This window comes from Macrobrachium rosenbergii, chromosome 43 (genome assembly GCF_040412425.1).
Source record: "Macrobrachium rosenbergii isolate ZJJX-2024 chromosome 43, ASM4041242v1, whole genome shotgun sequence".
Classification (NCBI taxonomy): Eukaryota; Metazoa; Arthropoda; class Malacostraca; order Decapoda; family Palaemonidae; genus Macrobrachium; species Macrobrachium rosenbergii.
This window is the reverse complement of record NC_089783.1, coordinates 21,066,782-21,086,653: the sequence shown is the minus strand read 5'-3', so window position 1 is coordinate 21,086,653 and position 19,872 is coordinate 21,066,782. Positions and strand designations below refer to the sequence as shown.

General features: G+C 35.3%; 1 protein-coding gene across 2 annotated transcripts in view; it reads left to right on the top strand.

The window, feature by feature from the left end:
• LOC136828624 (uncharacterized) overlaps positions 1 to 19,872 on the top strand; it is a 119,124-nt gene that overhangs the window by 50,402 nt on the left and 48,850 nt on the right. For both annotated transcript variants that reach the window (XM_067086655.1, XM_067086654.1), the window contains exon 2: positions 1,194 to 2,089. In XM_067086655.1, the coding sequence (XP_066942756.1) occupies positions 1,402 to 2,089 (688 nt within the window). In that variant the 5' untranslated portion in view covers positions 1,194 to 1,401. The remainder of the gene's footprint in view (positions 1 to 1,193; positions 2,090 to 19,872) is intronic.

The following is a 19,872-nucleotide window of genomic DNA, read 5'->3' as shown; positions in this document are numbered from 1 at the left end:
GGACAATGAGGCGGGAAGCAGGAGAAGAGTGTTGGGGAGATCTTGAGGAGTTCGCCCAGGACAGAATGTGGAGGCGTGAGTTCATCGAGGCCCTATGTATCCCCGTGGGTGCCACAGGAAATGACTGATATATATATATATATATATATATATATATATATATATATATATATATATATATATATATATATATATATATATATATGTGTGTGTGTGTGTGTGTGTGTGTGTAAATGCTGGGTTCCTACTGACATTCATCGTGCAAATACAGGGAACTTTTGTTATGACGTAGAAAGTCATAGAATGAAACAAATCACAAGTTCCTCGCGTTCATAGAAATCTACAGGTCTGGAAAGATAAGTAAAGGTAGCCATTAGCGGATTAAGGAGTGAATACACCACTCCACCAGCACAGTTTCTTAAAGGGTGAGAGCCCTTGGCCCGTTAGTATTGATTTTCTTGTGCCACTTATTTTTGGACATTTAAAGACTGAAGTTTTGTCGATCAGCGGGAGTTTTTTTTTTTTTTTTTAAGCTAAAGGGACAAGTGTTGGTCATGACTTACTTTTTCAAGATCCAGGACACAGTTTTAAAGAATATAATTTTACTTCTTTTCAGGATATGGACTGAAATATTTTCTTCTATTTCTGTCTTGCATATTTTTATCATGTTAACACCTTTTAATTAGTACATAATAGAATGGTTAGTTTGGTGTCATTCGTAACCTCTACGGCTACGATCCCCCCACCCCCCAAAAGAAATATCCCTCTATCCACTCTCTTTTACTTTATTAAACATTTTTTTTGTGTGTTCTAACGTGTATAATATAAGGCTCTTTTATCGGAAGGGATTTTTGAATAATGATTCTAATATCCTATACAAATGTAATTAACATTTTACTCTCTTCTAGTACTTCTAGTAGTTCCATTGCTATTGGACTTAATGTTAATGCTCATTAATATAGGTAGCTAAAATATATTTTCAACTTTTCACAGTACAGGTAAAAAGCGGTAATAAATTTTTACGATAGGAAAACACCTCTAATGATTTTCTTAGAGTACGAACAATACTGATGTAGATTCAGTGTAATTGCCTTTTTATTCTGTTATCATATCTTACAATTAGATTTTACTTAAATATGTTTTGACACATATAAGTTTAAAAAATAAATTTTAAACGTTTCTCTCTATTTCAGGTAGAGGACAATCTGGAGATTGTAGAGTCCAAGGAAAGAAACCTCAAGTTGTAAACTGAGACCAAACAGAAAATATAGAAAAATAACTGACTGGGTAATGATGAAATTATGTGAATAACAAAACTGAAACTGGGTTATATGCTTTAGTAGTTGTGCACTGTAGTGGCGCCTAGGGAGGGCAACAGTGAAAAAAATAAAAAATAAAAAAATGCTGCTGGCCCAGAATATGGAGACGAGGAATACCATGCCTTACACCACGCGTGTTCTGACCTTCCGGTCAAAGACCAACAGACGCTGTCGCTTGGCATCCTCTGCATCAGATCCTTCAGGAGATGATGCTGCTTTCACGGACTCGGTGAACGAGAAGAATGATAACCGATTAAGTGACGAGAAAGGAAAGGGTGTCGTGTCTTGCGGCTGGCAAAGGGTAGCCAACGCGAGAACCAACCCCCTTGAAGAAACTCTGCGTTTTTGTGAGGGTAAATTAGATGTCAAAATGGAAGTAGCTTGTGGTGAGTCATCCTTTGAAGTTGCTGACGGGCGAATACCTACTTCCCTGGAAAAGGACCAAGATTTTGAAAGCATTTCGGGGGGAGGAGCATTCCCTGCAGCTGAAGGTAACCGGAGGGAGGAGACTTATCCATCAGGGAAACAAACAACACCACTTTTATCATCTTCACTGGCTGAAGTGACATCGGCAAAGAAAGTTTCTTCCGCTACCTCTCAGGATTGCCACGAGTCTCTTCCATTACGAAGTGAGGAAAAACTTCCCAGAAACTCCCAGGGGACTTTAGGTCATCGTTCAGGCTTCATGTCTGCCAGATGGGCTTTCAAACCGTGGAGCTTTGAGGTCATCTTCTTAAGCTTAACTCTCCTGTGCGTCGTCCCTGTTTCCGGTAAGTTCACCTGTTTCAGTCGACGTCTTATGAATCAGTTTTTAACTTTTCATTAATTTGGGATTTCCGTCTTTTCTGACTGCTGTGAGGAGGCCAATTACTTAACCTGTTAGTCTAACGGCTGACTTTGAAATCATTTAATTTCAGAACTTAAAATCACGGTCTTTTGGTATGAACTGAATGAATTTCTCTATATAAAATTTCTCTATATAAAATTCAGATGAATATTTAATTAATATTTAATTTTTAATGCACGCAAATGAAATAATCACTTGCATTAGATGGAAAGGCAAGTTTTATGAACTATCTCTATATAAGCGATAGTTCATAAAACTCGCCTTTCCATCTAATGCAAGTGATTATTTCATTTGCGTGCATTAAAAATTAAATATTAATTAAATATTCATCTGAATTGTATTGCATTTCTTAGTCAGTCATTATTGTTTGGTTTCTGTCTTTACATGAAATTCTTCTTTATAATATCGTATAATACTGAAGGCTTAGTTGATTTGTTTTCCATATTCAATTTTGAATCAGTTCATTAATGCATGACTTCCTATGATACATTAACTTTCTATTACAAGTTTCTTTTTCTCTTCTGTCTCCGCGTGGATTCTCACAGAAATTCCCGGGTCTTTGTCTAGTCAGATTTTCTCAGTCGTCTCTCTCGCAGTTTCAGTCCAGACTCTCCTAAACAACATGAATATAAACGCACCGATGGGTCACTGCATTTTAATGCATTATTATATAAAGGACGATATGAAAAGATTTTTCGAAAAGTCTCGTTCGCTCGTAAAATGAAAATAGATAATGACTTGAGGAAAGAGATCCTGCAGAGAAGTATTTATAAAATATCGAACAGGAATACAAAAAAATACATATATTTATAATGAATGCGGATCAGTTAGCACAAAAAGCATAATGGGAAGCGTAAAATTAAAAAAAAAAAAAAAAAAAATACTGATGTACAAAAGATTTGGTCCCAGACAATGAAAATTCCAGCGATTTTCATATGGCGCAAAATTCCGGCGCTGCTCCATAGCGCTTTTTGTTTTTCTTTTTCGGTTAAATTAAATTACTAAAACAATTGCAACGGAGAAAGAAAGCAATGCAAACTCCCGCATGTAAATTGTTCCAGCGAAATGTTTCGGGATAGTGTCGGAGTACACGCAGACCTGGGTTTCCCGAATACTGCCGAGCATAAAAAAAAAAGCTTAAAAAAGAATTTTTTGCTGTTTATGTGGCAAAACTACTTATTAAAATTAAACATTGATAGGAATTTTGATTACCTGAAATAAATAGTGAATTATACCAAAGAGAAATAAAAAATAAGGAATTTTATCATTTAAAAAAAGTTGGATTAGTACTGTGAAAATAAGCTTTAAATTGCATAATAGGAAGGTTTTATTATCCTGTAATAGTAAAATCTGCTGTAGTATTTCTGACTCTTTACACGGTGTTTTTCACAGTACTTTTATATTACGTTACTTGCGTGTTCAGAAACCCATCTGGTAATTACGTGGACTGAATAGAATATTTTGCAATGCAGGAAGCTTGAATCCTTCGCAATTCAGTCATCTCTTTTTCTCAGATTTGAAACATAAAAGAAGTGGAGCCTGAAGAGAAAGACTAAAAAAAGGCTCTTCGTCTGATCTGAAACAAGTCATATTCCCCAGAATAATTTTTTTGTTTTAGCGATTGCCAACATGTTGAGCCTTTGTGAGGCAAACTTCATTTCATGTTCGCATCTGAATAATATTGCTATTCCATTTTTACCTTCTGCAAGCACTGCCTATTGTATACCATGAAGAAAATGACTTTAGAACCTAAACCATCTTAAGCAGCGAGATTACATTTTAATTACAAAGGCTCCAAGACGAAGTTCTCGGAGATTTAGTCTCTGCTCAAGAGTGAATCATAAATGAAAGCTGGGTTTGTTCGTGGAGGAAAAATCATCGCTAACTTACATTTGAATGAAGTAGACTCTCGCACGCTCTGGGATTTCCAAGGAGGAAAGAGCTCAGGAAATGATGGAAGGAAAATGTCGTCTTTCGTCGTAAAACTTTGTCTTCTACTCGTATTACTTAGGCTTATCTTCCCAAAAGTTGTTGCAGCGTATTGCTGATAACTTCTTCTTCTTCTCTTCTCTCTCTCTCTCTCTCTCTCTCTCTCTCTCTCTCTCTCTCTCACACACACAAATAAGTTATATGCCAATTCTTAGTATATGTCCCTTGTGAAAGATTTTACTGTTCAGGAAAAATATGTTGTCGTATGGAATGAGTCTTATCTGTCCTCAGGTGTTCATCTTCTTTAACTGCAAACTATGACTTATCAAAAATGTATTTTAACTTGTGTAGATGCAGTTCTGGCATGAGACGAAAACATTCGCCTGTAAGGGAGGGTATTAACATCAACAAAAAGCTCCCTAATGATTTCTGAGAACAATGAAAGGACAAGGAGTTTCAGAATGTGTGTTGCATATAAATGCTGATGCTAAAACAAAACAAGATGAATAAATGTAAAATGTATTGGTATATATAAAATAATTATTTAATGTTTGAAATTTCACTAATGATGTTGGTTTGAGTTAGCAAAATCAATTTGCCGTGTAGCGTCCCTGAGAGAATGAGGACAAGTGAACAACTTATAGGCAAATGAATTAAAGGTGACGAGACCTTTCAAAATGCCATATTATTCAGAGTTGCAATCAAGGATTTATGGGACAGCATTTCACATTATATATAAATGGACAAAACTGACAGTACTCTCAGTCATCAAGTGAATAAACCCAGGTTCGAACCCTAATGGCATCTTCGATGGCCGTAATACTGAATTAGATGCCTGGCAATTAGGCAACTCTGGTGTTCGAGACTAGAGTCGCTTCCAACTTCATGTGTAAATTATAATCACCGGTTTTCTAAATTAACAAAATGGCTGCTGTTTGCAACATTATTTGTTTTGATAAACTTGATCTCAATTTTAATTGACTATATTCGTCATTGCTGCCCGTATACTGGGTAATTTTTTCTGATCCACGGAGTCGGACGCAATGCTGACAGGTAGGTTGCCATAAAACAATGTTGAAGCTTTCAGAATTGTTGACTGTGGCTATAGCGCCCTTATCATTATCAGAAAATTCATGATAAGGACCGGAGGCTTAATACGTTCTGATGCCACTTACTCGAAGGAGAAAAGGAGAATGGCGATTTTATATATATATATATATATATATATATATATATATATATATATATATATATATATATATATATATATATATATATATTACTAAAAGGACCTCATTCAAACTGGATGGTATCTAATGGAGTATTTATTCAGAAAAAGTTACAAGCTTTCTTGGACAAACAGTCCACATTATCAAGTACGGATACTTGATAATGTGGACTGTTTGTCCAAGAAAGCTTGTAACTTTTTCTGAATAAATACTCCATTAGATACCATCCAGTTTGAATGAGGTCCTTTTAGTAATTCTAATAATGCACAGAACAATTGCGTATGAGATAAAAGTTTATATATATATATTATATATATATATATATATATATATATATATATAAATATATATATATATATATATATATATATATATATATATATATATATATATATATATATATATATATATATATATATATATATATATATATTATATATATATGCTAGTGTGTGTGTGGTATGTGTGTTCTATATCCAGGTGTACAAGACTCTAGTTCTAAGAAATACAACAAGTAAAAAATAGCCCTCGCCTATAATTATTTACGTTTTATGCCACAGAAAACAACACGAAATTACTTGCGGATAAAAACTGCAAAGCAATACTTGCCTGAGGAGAGAGCGAGGTTTAAATAAATCGTCGGAGTAATGTCACTAAAACGAAGCAAAGGAAAAGAATTTTCTTCCTGGTTGTGGATCTGCGTCGGGAGACAGGGAAAACAACGCCGCGGAGCCACTTGGAAGAGTTTTAGTGCACGAGACCACTTAAGTGGAAGAGGGAGCGATGCTTGAAAAAGCATTCTATGATACTTCAAAAAATAGCAACGGCTCTGGAGATTCCTTCTGCTGCATCTCAGAATACTTTTACGGAAATGTGGACTTCGTGTTATTAACCCCGACTGCCTTTAGCGAGCTCGCTCCCGGATAATTTAACGTTGCGAACCTTCTTCACGTTAGGGAGCGTTATGTTTGCTAGTTATATACTGTATATTGCAGTGCGCAGAGCCCTTTTACGTCTGCGGATGGTCCACATTTCTTCCTTACGTTGAAAACGAATCCATTACTGTACAAATAAAATCCATTATTTTCGGGAAGCCCCCGAGGAAGCATAAAAGACCGGTGCTTACACTCGGCCGTTCTTGTCTCTCCAGTTAATAGAAGATTTAATGACGGCGATTCCAGGTCGTTTTCTCGTACCTTCGACCTCCATCTCGTTTGTAAATGCCTTTTTAAAGATGAAAAGCCAAAGGTCGTCGAAAGGTCATGGCGTTCTTGTATTCTCGCCGAACTTCACCGCTTCCTAACGGGTGACCTATACGAAAGCTCGCAGGTCAGTGCCAGTAGAGACCACAACAATTGTTTAAACAGACTAAATCTCTCTTCTTCTTCCCATCATTAATAATGCACTTGAGTATGCATAAGAGATGATTTTCACGCGGCAATTTAACATTCTAATATTCATATTTGCCCTTCAAAAACTTTAGCTGTAGTGGAAGGTTGCATAACGTGAGAAATCTGTTTGTTTCTTATTGTTAAGGAATGCAATTACTGAAACATATTTAGTTGAACAACTGTTTCAAGAATCTGTCGTCTTTAATTCGAGAATCAGCACAATCCAATCCCTTTAAAGGCGTCGTATATTTATCCTATAGCAACCAACTTTACCACCCTTCACAGAGAGAGAGAGAGAGAGAGAGAGAGAGAGAGAGAGAGAGAGAGAGAGAGAGAGAGAGAGAGGTAGAGAGAAGCGGTAAGAATACTGTGAAACCTCTACACAATATTTGGGAATAATTTAGTCCGCGATTTTTCCTAAAATATAGTAAATCCTAAGTTAATTGGCAATTCATTATTAACCCCTTTCTATCTGCATTCGATTCCGGCTTGGAACAATCTAACAACTTTGAAGGGATATGCGATCAATTAGATCCGCTCCAACAAACTGTGTTTGCAGTAAGACGCTGGAAGATGGTAGCGCCTTTGTTGTTGGAAATCGATCAACCGTTGGTGATTAAGAGATCTCTCACTGCAAGATTACAACAATGGACGCATAAAGTTTATATTCTTACTCCTTTTCCTCATCGAAGAATTTGAAAACCTACCAGGATAAGGGGAATAATTTAGAATAGCAAAGTTATTAGGAAACTTATACTTCCGGTTAATTTTCTGCATCAAATGAAGTTGCTCCTTTTACCTTTCAGGTAAAAAGATGTTCAAATAAGGCGGATATATACGTTCACTATCCTTTGTTCAATTTTTTCACTGAGGAGTTGCTATACGTATCTGGGGAGGGTATCAGTTGCATAAGTTTAATGAATGACCTGATTTTCATTCTTGAATAACGAAATGTATTTGTTCCTCTAGTATAACTTTTTTTATGTATTATCGAAAGGACAAATCATCTAATGACCTTTATTCCATTAAGAGAGAGAGAGAGAGAGAGAGAGAGAGAGAGAGAGAGAGAGAGAGAGAGAGGAGAAAATGACAAGAATGATAGACAGCAGAGTATGATTTTATATAGTATGTGTTGGATACACCTCTAACTGACAAAATAATATTTCTCATTATTTGTCACGGTAAAAAGAGAAAGCAAACAATGTTTTCCGATTCAAATGATAAAAGCAGTTTCGAATCTTCCTGTGTTTAAGAATGTTGAAATATTGTTTTTGCCTTTTGCTGAAGGTTCATGTTTTCTGGTTCGCCAAGTCAAGTCATCCATCAAACGCTTAACCGTCTCATAAAATTTTTAAGGATTGCTATCTATTTTTTTTCATTTGTTGGGAACGAAGTTTCAGACTCGAATACTAAAAGCACCAAAAAAAAAAAAAAAAAAAAAAAAAAATATATATATATATATATATATATATATATATATATATATATATATATTTTTTTTTTTTTGCATCTAGGAAGATCAAAAATTAAGTTGTATCCTTCTATCCCCTCTTAGATTATCCTCAAGACCAACATAAATGATTTCCTTATTTCCGGACCTCTCTCCCGGAGTCGCCTCTTGTCTGGAGGTGTCACTCAGGATCCAGACTGGTCTGACAGCCTGACGTTCCTCTCCGGGCATCTCCCTTCTAGAAATATTTCCTTTCAGTTCAGGCTCTGATATTCTTTAATGGATGACCCGGTTATTTTGGTGCCTATCCAGATATATCAGAGTGATTCTAATCTCGATGTTTACCTTTTCAGCCTGGGCGGTCTACATTTTGGACTTTTTTGGTGCCTACCCAGACATATCAGACTGATTATTATTTCGATATTTTTTTCAGACTGGGCAATCTATGTTTTGGACGTTTTGTGCTGAGTCTTTCAGGATAAAAAAGATAATTTATAGATTCACTCTTAATTTATTTCTTGAGCAAGAATACTCCGTTATCGATTGCTTCGATAACATGTTAGCCTAATGCAAAGCCCTTGTTTTGATTTCTGAAACTTTCCTTCGATATTAAAAACGAAAACTTTAGTGTTATTGGACAAACAGAATTTTAGTCTTGGGATAAATGTCTTGACTCAGGAACAGTTTTATGTGGGTGATGTAATCCTGCTCTTAAGTTGTTTGTGATGCAGGCTACAAGACTTTTGGTTAAATCTTAGCATCGAAAAGTTTTATTAAAACAAATTCCCTAAATACTCTGCACCATTTGTATCACACCTATTTTTGTATCTAAATATCAGTGCAAGTTTAATAATTGTCCTTCCTGCAAGGAAATTTTGTGAGCAACATCAAACTGGTTTCCCAAGTTTAACGCTCAAAGAAAGACTGAATTTTTGATATTTTTCTTAATTTGTGCCTATCAGATTCTTTTACTGGCACTGCATTTTCATGTGTACGTGTGAATATGTTGTTAAAGTATATCTTAGTTTAACCAGACCACTGAGCTGATTAACAGCTCTCCTAGGGCTGGCCCGAAGGATTAGATTTATTTTACGTGGCTAAGAACCAACTGGTTACCTAGCAACGGGACCTACAGCTTATTGTGGAATCCCAAACACATTATGACGAGAAATGAATTTCTATCACCAGAAATAAATTCCTCTAATTCTTCATTGGCCGGTCGGAGAGTCGAACGCTGGGCCAACAGCGTGCTAGCCGAGAGCTCCAGCCACCCCTCCAATGAAGAATATGTGAATATGTTGTTATGCAAGTGTTAAGACAAATCGAAACTGTTGGCTGATTAGCAAACAAATTGCAATATATTATTAATACGTCCTTAATCAACGTTCCAAAGTTTTAAACTCGAATCACATGAGCATTACTCTCACTCCTTTCCTCATACCAACAGGTACATTCACTGGAAGGTGATAGGTCCTTTTCTTCTCTGCATTTCTCACCAAGTGTACAAAAGGCTTGAAAACAGTTTTCGTAACACATTTTCATATCATTAACAGCCTGTTGTATTTCCCAATATAACATTTCCGTTTTGACGGTAAGGTTTTCTGTAAAATAATTCTATTTTATAAGCATTTTACAGAAACTCTCACGTTTCTAATAACCTCCAAAGTAATACTCTCCTGGTTCTGATAATCTTTAACATAAAACGTGTTTGTCTCTCAATTTCCAGAGGCTTCCCTGAGCAGTACAAAGCTCGGCTGGTTTGAGAGGGAGACATTAGAAGTGTGATATCATTAGGCTACCCACTTCTTACCATTCACTTCCTCTGTGATTTTCCTTCTTCTGTTTTTCATTGTCACTTCCCCTTTCGTTCTTAATTACCTAATGACCGCAGTACGGTTTCCCGTCGTTCTCTGCTCGTATTTACTAGTCTTAACATGAATATATATGTATATATTTTTATATATGTATGTATATACATATATGTATATATATATATATATATATATATATATATATATATATATATATATATATATATATATATATATATATATATATATATATATATATATATAAACACTTGACGATTACATATGGCATATTTTCATGCATTTTTCTGCTCACGATGTCTTTTATTTTCTCAAAAGGAATCAGTCTCACACATTACTTAACTGAAATGGCTCTTTCGGGACTATCAGGATGCATTTTCATATACTCAAATGAAAAAGTTAGTTGAAAATACAAAATATGCTCTCGATTTAAAGGCCTACAAAATTTAAGACAGACTTATTTTGTTAAAAGAAAAGTCAAATAATTTAGTTTTCTGTGTCATGATCGAAAAATACTGAAAAGTCAGAGATGGATTTAGCCATTTTGTACAACATGGCTCTGGCATCTCGTTACTGGCAACGAGACCTTGGAAACTTCAAGTTTCATTGAAAAGAAGGAATATTTTTCAAGGTTTTTTCGTTGCTTGTGGATGACTAGGAAATGTGTCCAGATGACTGGGCTATGGTAGATCGACTTGAATATCAGATCAGGATAATGAATATATTGAGAGTATTTTGCGCTGATCGAATTCTAAAACAGATGGGAAAAGATAATCTACAACGCACTGAATCTGACGAGTTGTATATTTAATAGATGAATTTTGTCCCATAAGAGTATGAAATGGGATTCAGTCACATTTCATGACTTTAAAATCAGTGGCAGAATTACACGATGGATGCCTGTGCCTTCAAAACTGTGACGAAATCAGCTATTATTCGTTCTTCCTACAGAGTAACTTGGCAAACAAATTCATACATTATTATTATATTATTTCAATAGATGAAAACTATTCATATGAAACAAGCACACAGGGGCCATTGACTTGAAATTCAAGCTTCCAAAGAATGTTGGGTTCAACCTCCCGCCGCAGACCCCACGCTGCAGCAGTAACTGATAATGATACAGAGCCAGTGATTTTTCATCGCCCTGGAGAAGACGCGAACCCGCGACTTCTGAGTGGCATGCCACGACACTAACCACTATACCAGCGGACCAGCATATGCCAAATGTACCATTAAGCCATAAGTATTACAGATCTAAATAATGATGATTCATAATCTAGAACAAATTAATGTCATACTTGTATAGTTTCAATTTGTGTTTTTTATAATGTATGTGGTCACCGTTTCCTATTCATTCTTTCACAGCCTACACTTGAAGTCTGCCCTAGTCTCAAGGAGTTTGAATATGTATATCTCTGTTATACATATTCTGAAGACGACTTTATGAAAAGAGTTTTAAAGATATGTTGTTTCATGCAGTATTCAAGAGATTCTTTAATAAAAAAGCAAATGAAAATTGTGAACTGCAATGAGTGATGATTATTCTCAAGGAGACAAGGGCGTTTTTCAATTTTTTTATTGTAGATGTGATATAAAAATGGCAGTTAACCGGGTGAGCGAGGGTGTGCAGTAACATAAAATTAAAGAAAAAATAAAAAGCAAAACTTAAATGATGCGATTAGGAAGAACTAATTGCACTTTTGATGTTCATTAAAAGCCATTTGTCAATAATAGCCATATTAATTTCTTGAAGGACTTAGATTAACAAATTTCTTTATGAAATCACAGGTAAGTGTAAAGTAATATTATATTTTATGGTCATTAAAAACTAATTTCTCTGTCTCCAAAATGCTTTCATCGTAAAAACCCTAAGATATCTGCTATTTTTCCAAGAGCTTACGAGAAATAACAAGCAAGTATCCAGCGTTTAAAATCCAATAGTAATAAAGAAGAAAATAGGTAACAACTAAAGATAGAGAACGCTCTCTCTCTCTCTCTCTCTCTCTCTCTCTCTCTATATATATATATATATATATATATATATATATATATATATATATATATATATATATATATATATATATATATATATATATATATATATATATATATTATATATGTATATATATGTATATATTTATATATATATATATATATATATATATACACACATATATATATATATATGTGTGTGTATAAATGTATATATATATAAATATATACATATATATATATATATAGTCATATATATATACAAACGTCCTTTAATATCCAATTCGCTCTACTCGGAAATAATATATTTTCATATATTTTACCGAAGGGGAATTTTAGTTGATAATAAGTTCGTCGTCCCGTGGGCTCGAACCAGCGAAGGACAAGAACTCAGGACTACAGTGGATATTAACCCGCACGGCCAGCAAGTAGTATAGTGGATATCGGCTCCCAACTACAAATCCCCGTCGAACTCAGGTGGTTGTATTAGAGACGATATCCACCACCTCTGCCATGTTGACCGTATAGTGCGTTTGTACGCATATATATGACTTTTTATCACATCACCGTGATTCATATACAATCAGTAAGCTACAAACGTCCTTTAATATCAATTCGCTCTACCTCGGAAATAATATATTTTCATATATGTTGCCGAAGGGGGAATTTTTTAGTTGATAATAAGTTCGTCGTCCCGTCGGCTCGAACCAGCGAAGTCCAAGAACTCAGTTACATTGGACGCATTCCACACACGAGCCAGCAAGTGCGGTATAAGTGGATATATCAACTAAAATCCCCGTCGAACTCAGGTAACATATATGAAAATATATTATTTCGAGGTAGAGCGAATTGGATATTAAAGGACGTTTGTAGCTTACTGATTATAGCTATATGAATGAGGGTGATGTGATAAAAGTCACATACATATATATATATATATATATATATATATATATATATAAAATAGAAATATATTATATATTTATCACCTGTATATATATATATATATAATATACAAAATATATAATATATATATATATATATATATATATATATATATATATATATATATATATATATATACATATATACATACATACATACATACATTGTATCACCAAGGAAACAAGATTAAATGTTATAAGAAGCAAGGGAAAGAATCTATGAAACAGTATGAGGACAAAAGAAAATGACAGAATTTCAACATTAATTACTGCTAAGAAAATCCGTGTCGCTAGAAGATAGTGTAATGGAAAGGTATAGAGCATTTAATCCTTAAGCTATCCCAGAGGCAACAGTGCATGCCAGGTAATCCAGAAATGACTCACCTGAAACTCCTTAATTAATCCTCATCAGCATTCCCCTCGCGTGTTATTCTTCTCCTTGGATTTTTCATTTTGTCTTTTCCTCTCTTTGTGTTACGTGCTTCAAGAAAGCTATTTTTTTTATTGTATTAGAACCAAAGGAGAGAGTGTAATCTAGGTTTTAATGTGAGCTACGAATCAATGATTTGTGTTTGCACTGTTTTTGTGCTGTTCATTAAGCGCAGTGATATAATGACAGCAGACTCAACACCTACATTCTCCAGCTTAAAACCCATTACATTTGTAGGCATTTTGTATAGCATGAATGATTAAATTTCAGTGCATATACTTCCATAAATTAATTTTAATTACACTCTCAAGCATGCCACTTAATGCTCGTCAGAGTTATTTAATTTTTTTTCGAAATGCTTTTTTACGGAAATGATATCAATATTTTATCAGTGGTTTTCCAGCTATTGTAAAGAAAGTATTCATATGTAAAACAGGATCTCACTTTCCTGTCATGCTTCTTTGAAATTTTAAATATCAGCATTTTTACGACTACTTACCAAGGTAACCTGATCTTCTGGAATGTATACAAACGCCAAATTCTAGCCACACTGTGAATAAAGTATGAACTTTACTTTAGGAAAAAATTCTTAAATTCTGAGATAATCCGTTTAATTATCCATTTTCTTGTCAAACTACTAATCTATGGGTGATTTAGCGTCCTCACTCGTCACAAGAATCCTATCATTTTCTGTCATGGAGCTGGAGGGTCATTTGTACTATACATTAGAGTTGCATCAAAAATATTTGGCTCGCCTATTCATCTATGCATATTCGTTGTGAATATTCATTGACAAACAAACTCACGTAAACCCATGTTTGGAAGAACAGTGAGCGTTAACACATTGTTTCTATATATACAGAAGGAATAAAAATATACATAAGACGAAAGCAAACGAGAGAATGGACGCCATCCTCAAACACAGCAGTCTATTCACAACTTTAAAGAAAGGAGTGAATGGAAGATCAGGGAAGCATAAGGGAAAAAGATTTACCAAAACGGGTAGATAAAAGCGGAGACTAACATACTAGATCTACAGTATAGGAGGAAATACACACACACACACACACACATACACATGTATATATATTTATATATATTATATATATATATTTATATTTAGTGCCAATGTATTTATATATATTATACACACAAATATTTTTATGAATGTACATATATACATAAATAACAAATATTTTATATATGTATATATAAATATATACAGTATGTATATATATATACAGTAATATATATATATATATATATATATATATATATATATATATATATATATATATATATATATCAGATGACATGACTAGAAAGTTTTAAAAGCATGTTTATCAACTTCTCCAATATCGGAGGACACTCACCACCGTCAACTAACTACTAGGTTGCTAGGTCTCTCTCTCACTCTCTTTTCTTTATATATATATATATATATATATATATATATATACATATATATATATATATATATAATATATATAATATATATATATATATATATACTAACTGACCAATATATATATATTGGGTAAAATTCTAAATGACCAACCTGGCACTGCTTGGGATAAACAAACTCTCTCTCTGATAAACACTCTCTCTCTCTCTCTCTCTCTCTTCAACACTCTCTCAGTCTTTCCCCTGTCTCCTCCCAACACCCCTCTACTCTCTCTCTCTCTCTCTCTGTCACTTCTTCTCCTTTCCTGTTAAGATAGTTGCTTCAGTTACATTGCCCAGCATTTTTCACATTTTATATTTCACCCCTTCTCACACCCAATTTCTATTGGCGCTGAACTTGGACTTAAAGGGCATCGGGAGTGTCACCATTCATTTCAGCAACCTTGAAAACTATGGTTTAGACACTAATATCTGTTGTTTTCGGTTATTTTTACATGTCACCATCCTCCCACCCCTTCTCACCCTTGCTTCCTATCAGGTTGAACTTGGACTTAAAGGGCATCGGGAATGTCACTGTTCATCTCAGCGACTTTGAAAACTATGGATTAGACACTTATATCTGTCGTTTTTGGTTACTTTTACATGTCACCCCCCCTCCCACCCCTTCTCACCCCCCTTTCCTATTGGGGTTTAACTTTTACTTAAAGGGCATCGGGAGTGTCATTATTCATCTCAGCAACCTCGAAAATTATGGTTTAGACACTAGTATCTGTCGTCTTTCGTTATTTTTACAGGTCACCCCCTTCCCACCCCTTCTCACTCCCCCTTCCTATCTGGGCCTGAACTTGGACTTCAAGGACATCGGGAATGTGACTATTCATCTCAGCGACCTTGAAAACTATGGATTAGACACTAATATCTGTTGTTTTCAGTTATTTTTGCAAATCATCCCCCTTTCCACCCCTCCTCACCCCCTTCCTATTGGGGCTGAACTTGGACTTAAAGGGCATTGGGAGTGTCACTATTCCTCTGAGGGACCTCGAAAACTATGGATTAGACACTAACATCTGTCGTTTCGGTTATTTTTACAATTCATCACCTTCCCACTCCTTCTCACCCCTCTTTCCTATCAGGGCTGAACTTGGACTTAAAGGGCATCAGGAGTGTCACTATTCATCTCAGTGACCTTGAAAACTATGGATTAGAAAATAATGTCTGTCGTTTTTGGTTAATTTTACATGTCACCCCTCTCCCACCCCTTCTCACCCACCCTTCCTATTGGGGCTGAACTTGGAATTAAAGGGCATCAGGAGTGTTGCTATTCATCTCAGCGACCTTGAAAACCATGGAGTAGACACTAATATCTGTCGATTTGGGTTATTTTTATAATGTCACCTCTTCCCACCCCCAACCCCCTTTGGTGCCAGTGATGTCTTACCCCCACAGTATTCTTTCCCAGATAGTAAGTCATGTGTATACCAAGTTTGGTAAAAATTGATCAATGCATTTCAGAGTCTTGCTGGAACATACACGCACATACATACATACATCCACATTCATATATATATATATATATATATATATATATATATATATATATATATATATATATATATATATATATATATATGTACTGTTAGAATAACTAATATTACTATATACTGTTGGGTTTTAACGTCTCTCTGTGAGATATACAACCTCTTATCGGCTGAGGTATTTTTTTTTATCGTATAATTGGATTTTGCATAAGAATGCATTTTGCAACGCAGCACATACACACTCCTGTCCTCACACGTCCGCTCATATGAAATTAAATTAATGTGAAACCCGCTCTCAAACGACTCCGAGTTCATACGTTTCTATCCTTTAATAAAGAGCTTTTAATAGAACTTAATAGGAAAATGGATCCGGTCTCCCCCAATGAAATACTAAATATGATAATCTCGTGTAGACAAAGGAGAGGAATCGATTCCCGATTCTCCTTTGTTTCTTCCTCATCATCTTTGCTTTTCATATCACGCACAAAAACGCCGGCAAACTTGTTTCTGGTTGAATTAAGAAAGTGTTGCTTATATGTATGCAATTTCGCTTATATTTTCTAACTGAATACATAAATTTGTTGTCTATCTCTAAACGAGTAGTATTATAACGGCACAGAAACAAGCATAAACATAATCAAAATAGCACAGCTGTTTGATGTTATTCTGCAGTTATATTCGTTTCATAAAATCACACGTTGAATGTAATTTATATATAAAGTACCATTCTTACCACTGTACCTCCGCAATTCTTTGAGAATATTAATTCCTAATTCACCCTCCCCCCTCTTTCAGTAAAATAATGCACTATCTATTTACTTGTCCTGATCTAAACCTCAATATCTTATTTTCTGTTTTTGGAAGACACAATTAATATTTCAGATGGAACATTTCTTTCCTTCTATACTTATCCCGAAGCCTTCTTCAAACTCCGTGATTATATTCATTTTCAAGTCGCGAATGCAAGAAAACAAAAGGACAAAGAAAACGCAAGAAGAAGATCAGCAGGGGCAAAGGGAGCCAGGAAGAGGAACGCTGGATAACTAAACGTAAAGGTGAATGCAGTGGGCGCGTTCATAACGACGGAGTCCCGGGGTGCAGTTCGTTACGGAGAAGTCAATGGTGCCACGGCATTATGGAATGACTCTCCCCTGGGGACAGGGCTTTGTGCCACATCCATGGTCGGTCATATGACCCACAGATTATGGTCATGTCGATATTCTATTCATGGGAGGCTCAGCGGAGGGCTCAGCAGAAGGGTGCCTGATGGAGAAGGACCCGTTCCGTACAGGAATGGAACGCCGTTGCAATTTGAACAGATTTGGCATTTGAGAATTAAATGGGTGGAGTTTGTCTTGAGAAAATGAAGATGGCTTCAGCTTAATGAGGAACATGATTATGCTCCTGGTAGGATTTTTCAGCTGCATACATATATACATCCATACTTGAGTGTGTACATAGAGGCATACAGTGAATCAAATTTGTGTACAACACACGCCCAAATATACACATATACACACACACACATATATATATGTATATATATATATATATATATTATACATATGTGTGTGTGTATAATTTAATTTCTTTGACAAGTGATTGTGCTCAGAGCGAAATATGAAAATATTCCTTTTCACATGTATACTTCAATTATAACTCCAATGATAAACTACAAGAAGAAAACCGCTCCAACATCCGCTGCTCTGTTTAATTACGCATAAGGGTTTTCAGCAGTAAATTAACCTCGCACACACTGCGCAACTCACCTCTACCTTAAGTGCATTCTAAGCAAGACATGCTTGCTTATCAGGGCATTCGTTTGTACAAAGAAGTTACTCCTCGAAAATAAAACGGTTTCGACATTGAACAATCTGACAGGTCCTTGCTTCTACAGCTTTTACATCTTTCATTTGTTATGTTAATGAACATTCATGTCTCCACAAGGCCTTTTGTCGTGTCTCTCCATGTCCTTTTAACACAAAATTTCTAACTGACAAACTGCCCGTATTTCCTGTATGTTTGTCTGCCTCGTCTTATTTCTTTGCCCATTCTTCCCCACCCCCTTACCCCCAAAAAAATCCAGTGATAGCAATAACCTAACATAACTAAAGGAAACCATTTCTCTACCCATCCTAAACTCAGAGCTTGTGTAGAAAGCGCGAGCGAAAGACAAGGTTTAAAAGTCACACTCTAACCTTCTTATGGCGGCAGTATCAATAAGAGCAACTAGCAAGATTGCTCCAGAAATACCCATTTCGAACCCAATTAAAAATACTTCTGGATTTAACGTGGTTATTTTTTTTATTAATTATCGTCTCAAGGGCTTTAATGGTTTTGCAATCCCACTATTACAAGCTCTCTTGATAATTTTTTTTATCATTTCTTATCAACACCTAAGCTTTTGTAACGTTTGTGATTTAGGTATCCTGGGAAGTTTATGTTGTAGGCGTCATCTCAAAGCTTTAGGGGTTAATGAATACAGCAGCATGATTTCTTTCCCTACTGAGAAAAAATGCAAATAATCTTCTTCTGTCTGTCTTTTGGTGAAGTGAATACTTTTTGCCCTATTCTCATATCCTTTGAGAACCGGCTCGCTTTTGCAAATTCCTTTAGCTTTTGCACGTTTCAGTCTTTGAAGAAATAAGTGCCTATTTTCCTTTGCAGTGTTAACTTACACATCACCCTCTAAGTAAAACAATCTTGTCGATTATGGAAGCCTTCCGTGGCACACCTCAATTTATGCAATAAACTTCACGATGATTGGGCAATTAAGAGTTCATTTTGGCAATTAAGTGTTCCAGTTTACCCTGCTGTCGTATATTTGAGACGCATTAGGGAGGTATTGAGTTAATATCTAACTTGAATCGGAAAATTTTCAATGAGCCAGTTTTTTTCATGCAATATCACGTACTGCTTCATGTAATATTAATCACATTACATTTTTAATTGACCATTACTTTGTATTTTCCCGACTTGTTTAAACTGAACACCCAGTTGACCTATTTACAACTGTTTATAAAGATCTATAAGGGGAAGGAGAAAGTAGGCCTGCTATTCAGTAAAAAGTAAAATTACGGAAAAGAGAAATCAAATGTCTTGGTGTTTTCGGGTTATTCTGTATTTTTTTTTTCGGTCTAAGCAGGTACTTAGACTTCATCACAGTGAATATAACCTCTCGGCAGAACTTCTCCTCCATTGATGATTTACGATCGGATTTATCCACATTTTTCTCTGAATTAAAATCGTATAAATTTCGTTGCTGCTTTGTCTTAGCATTTTAATATCTGCGCAGCTTTATCTTTCACGGGTCCAACATATTGACCTCATTCGTGCAATTTTTCCCTATTATCTACTAACACTAACCCGTCTTCTTCTAAATGAAGAACTGGAGGCAACACAAAAACAAACAAACTTTTTCCTTTTCTGTATTTATTCTCCGACCGCTAAGAAGAGTGAAAACCCATTATGGCGAAGGCCTCCGGCCGCCGAAAGCTGCTTACATTCAGGGATCTTGTTCTCTACAGCCATAAGCAGTGGGTCTGACCTTTCCCCTAAAGACTATAT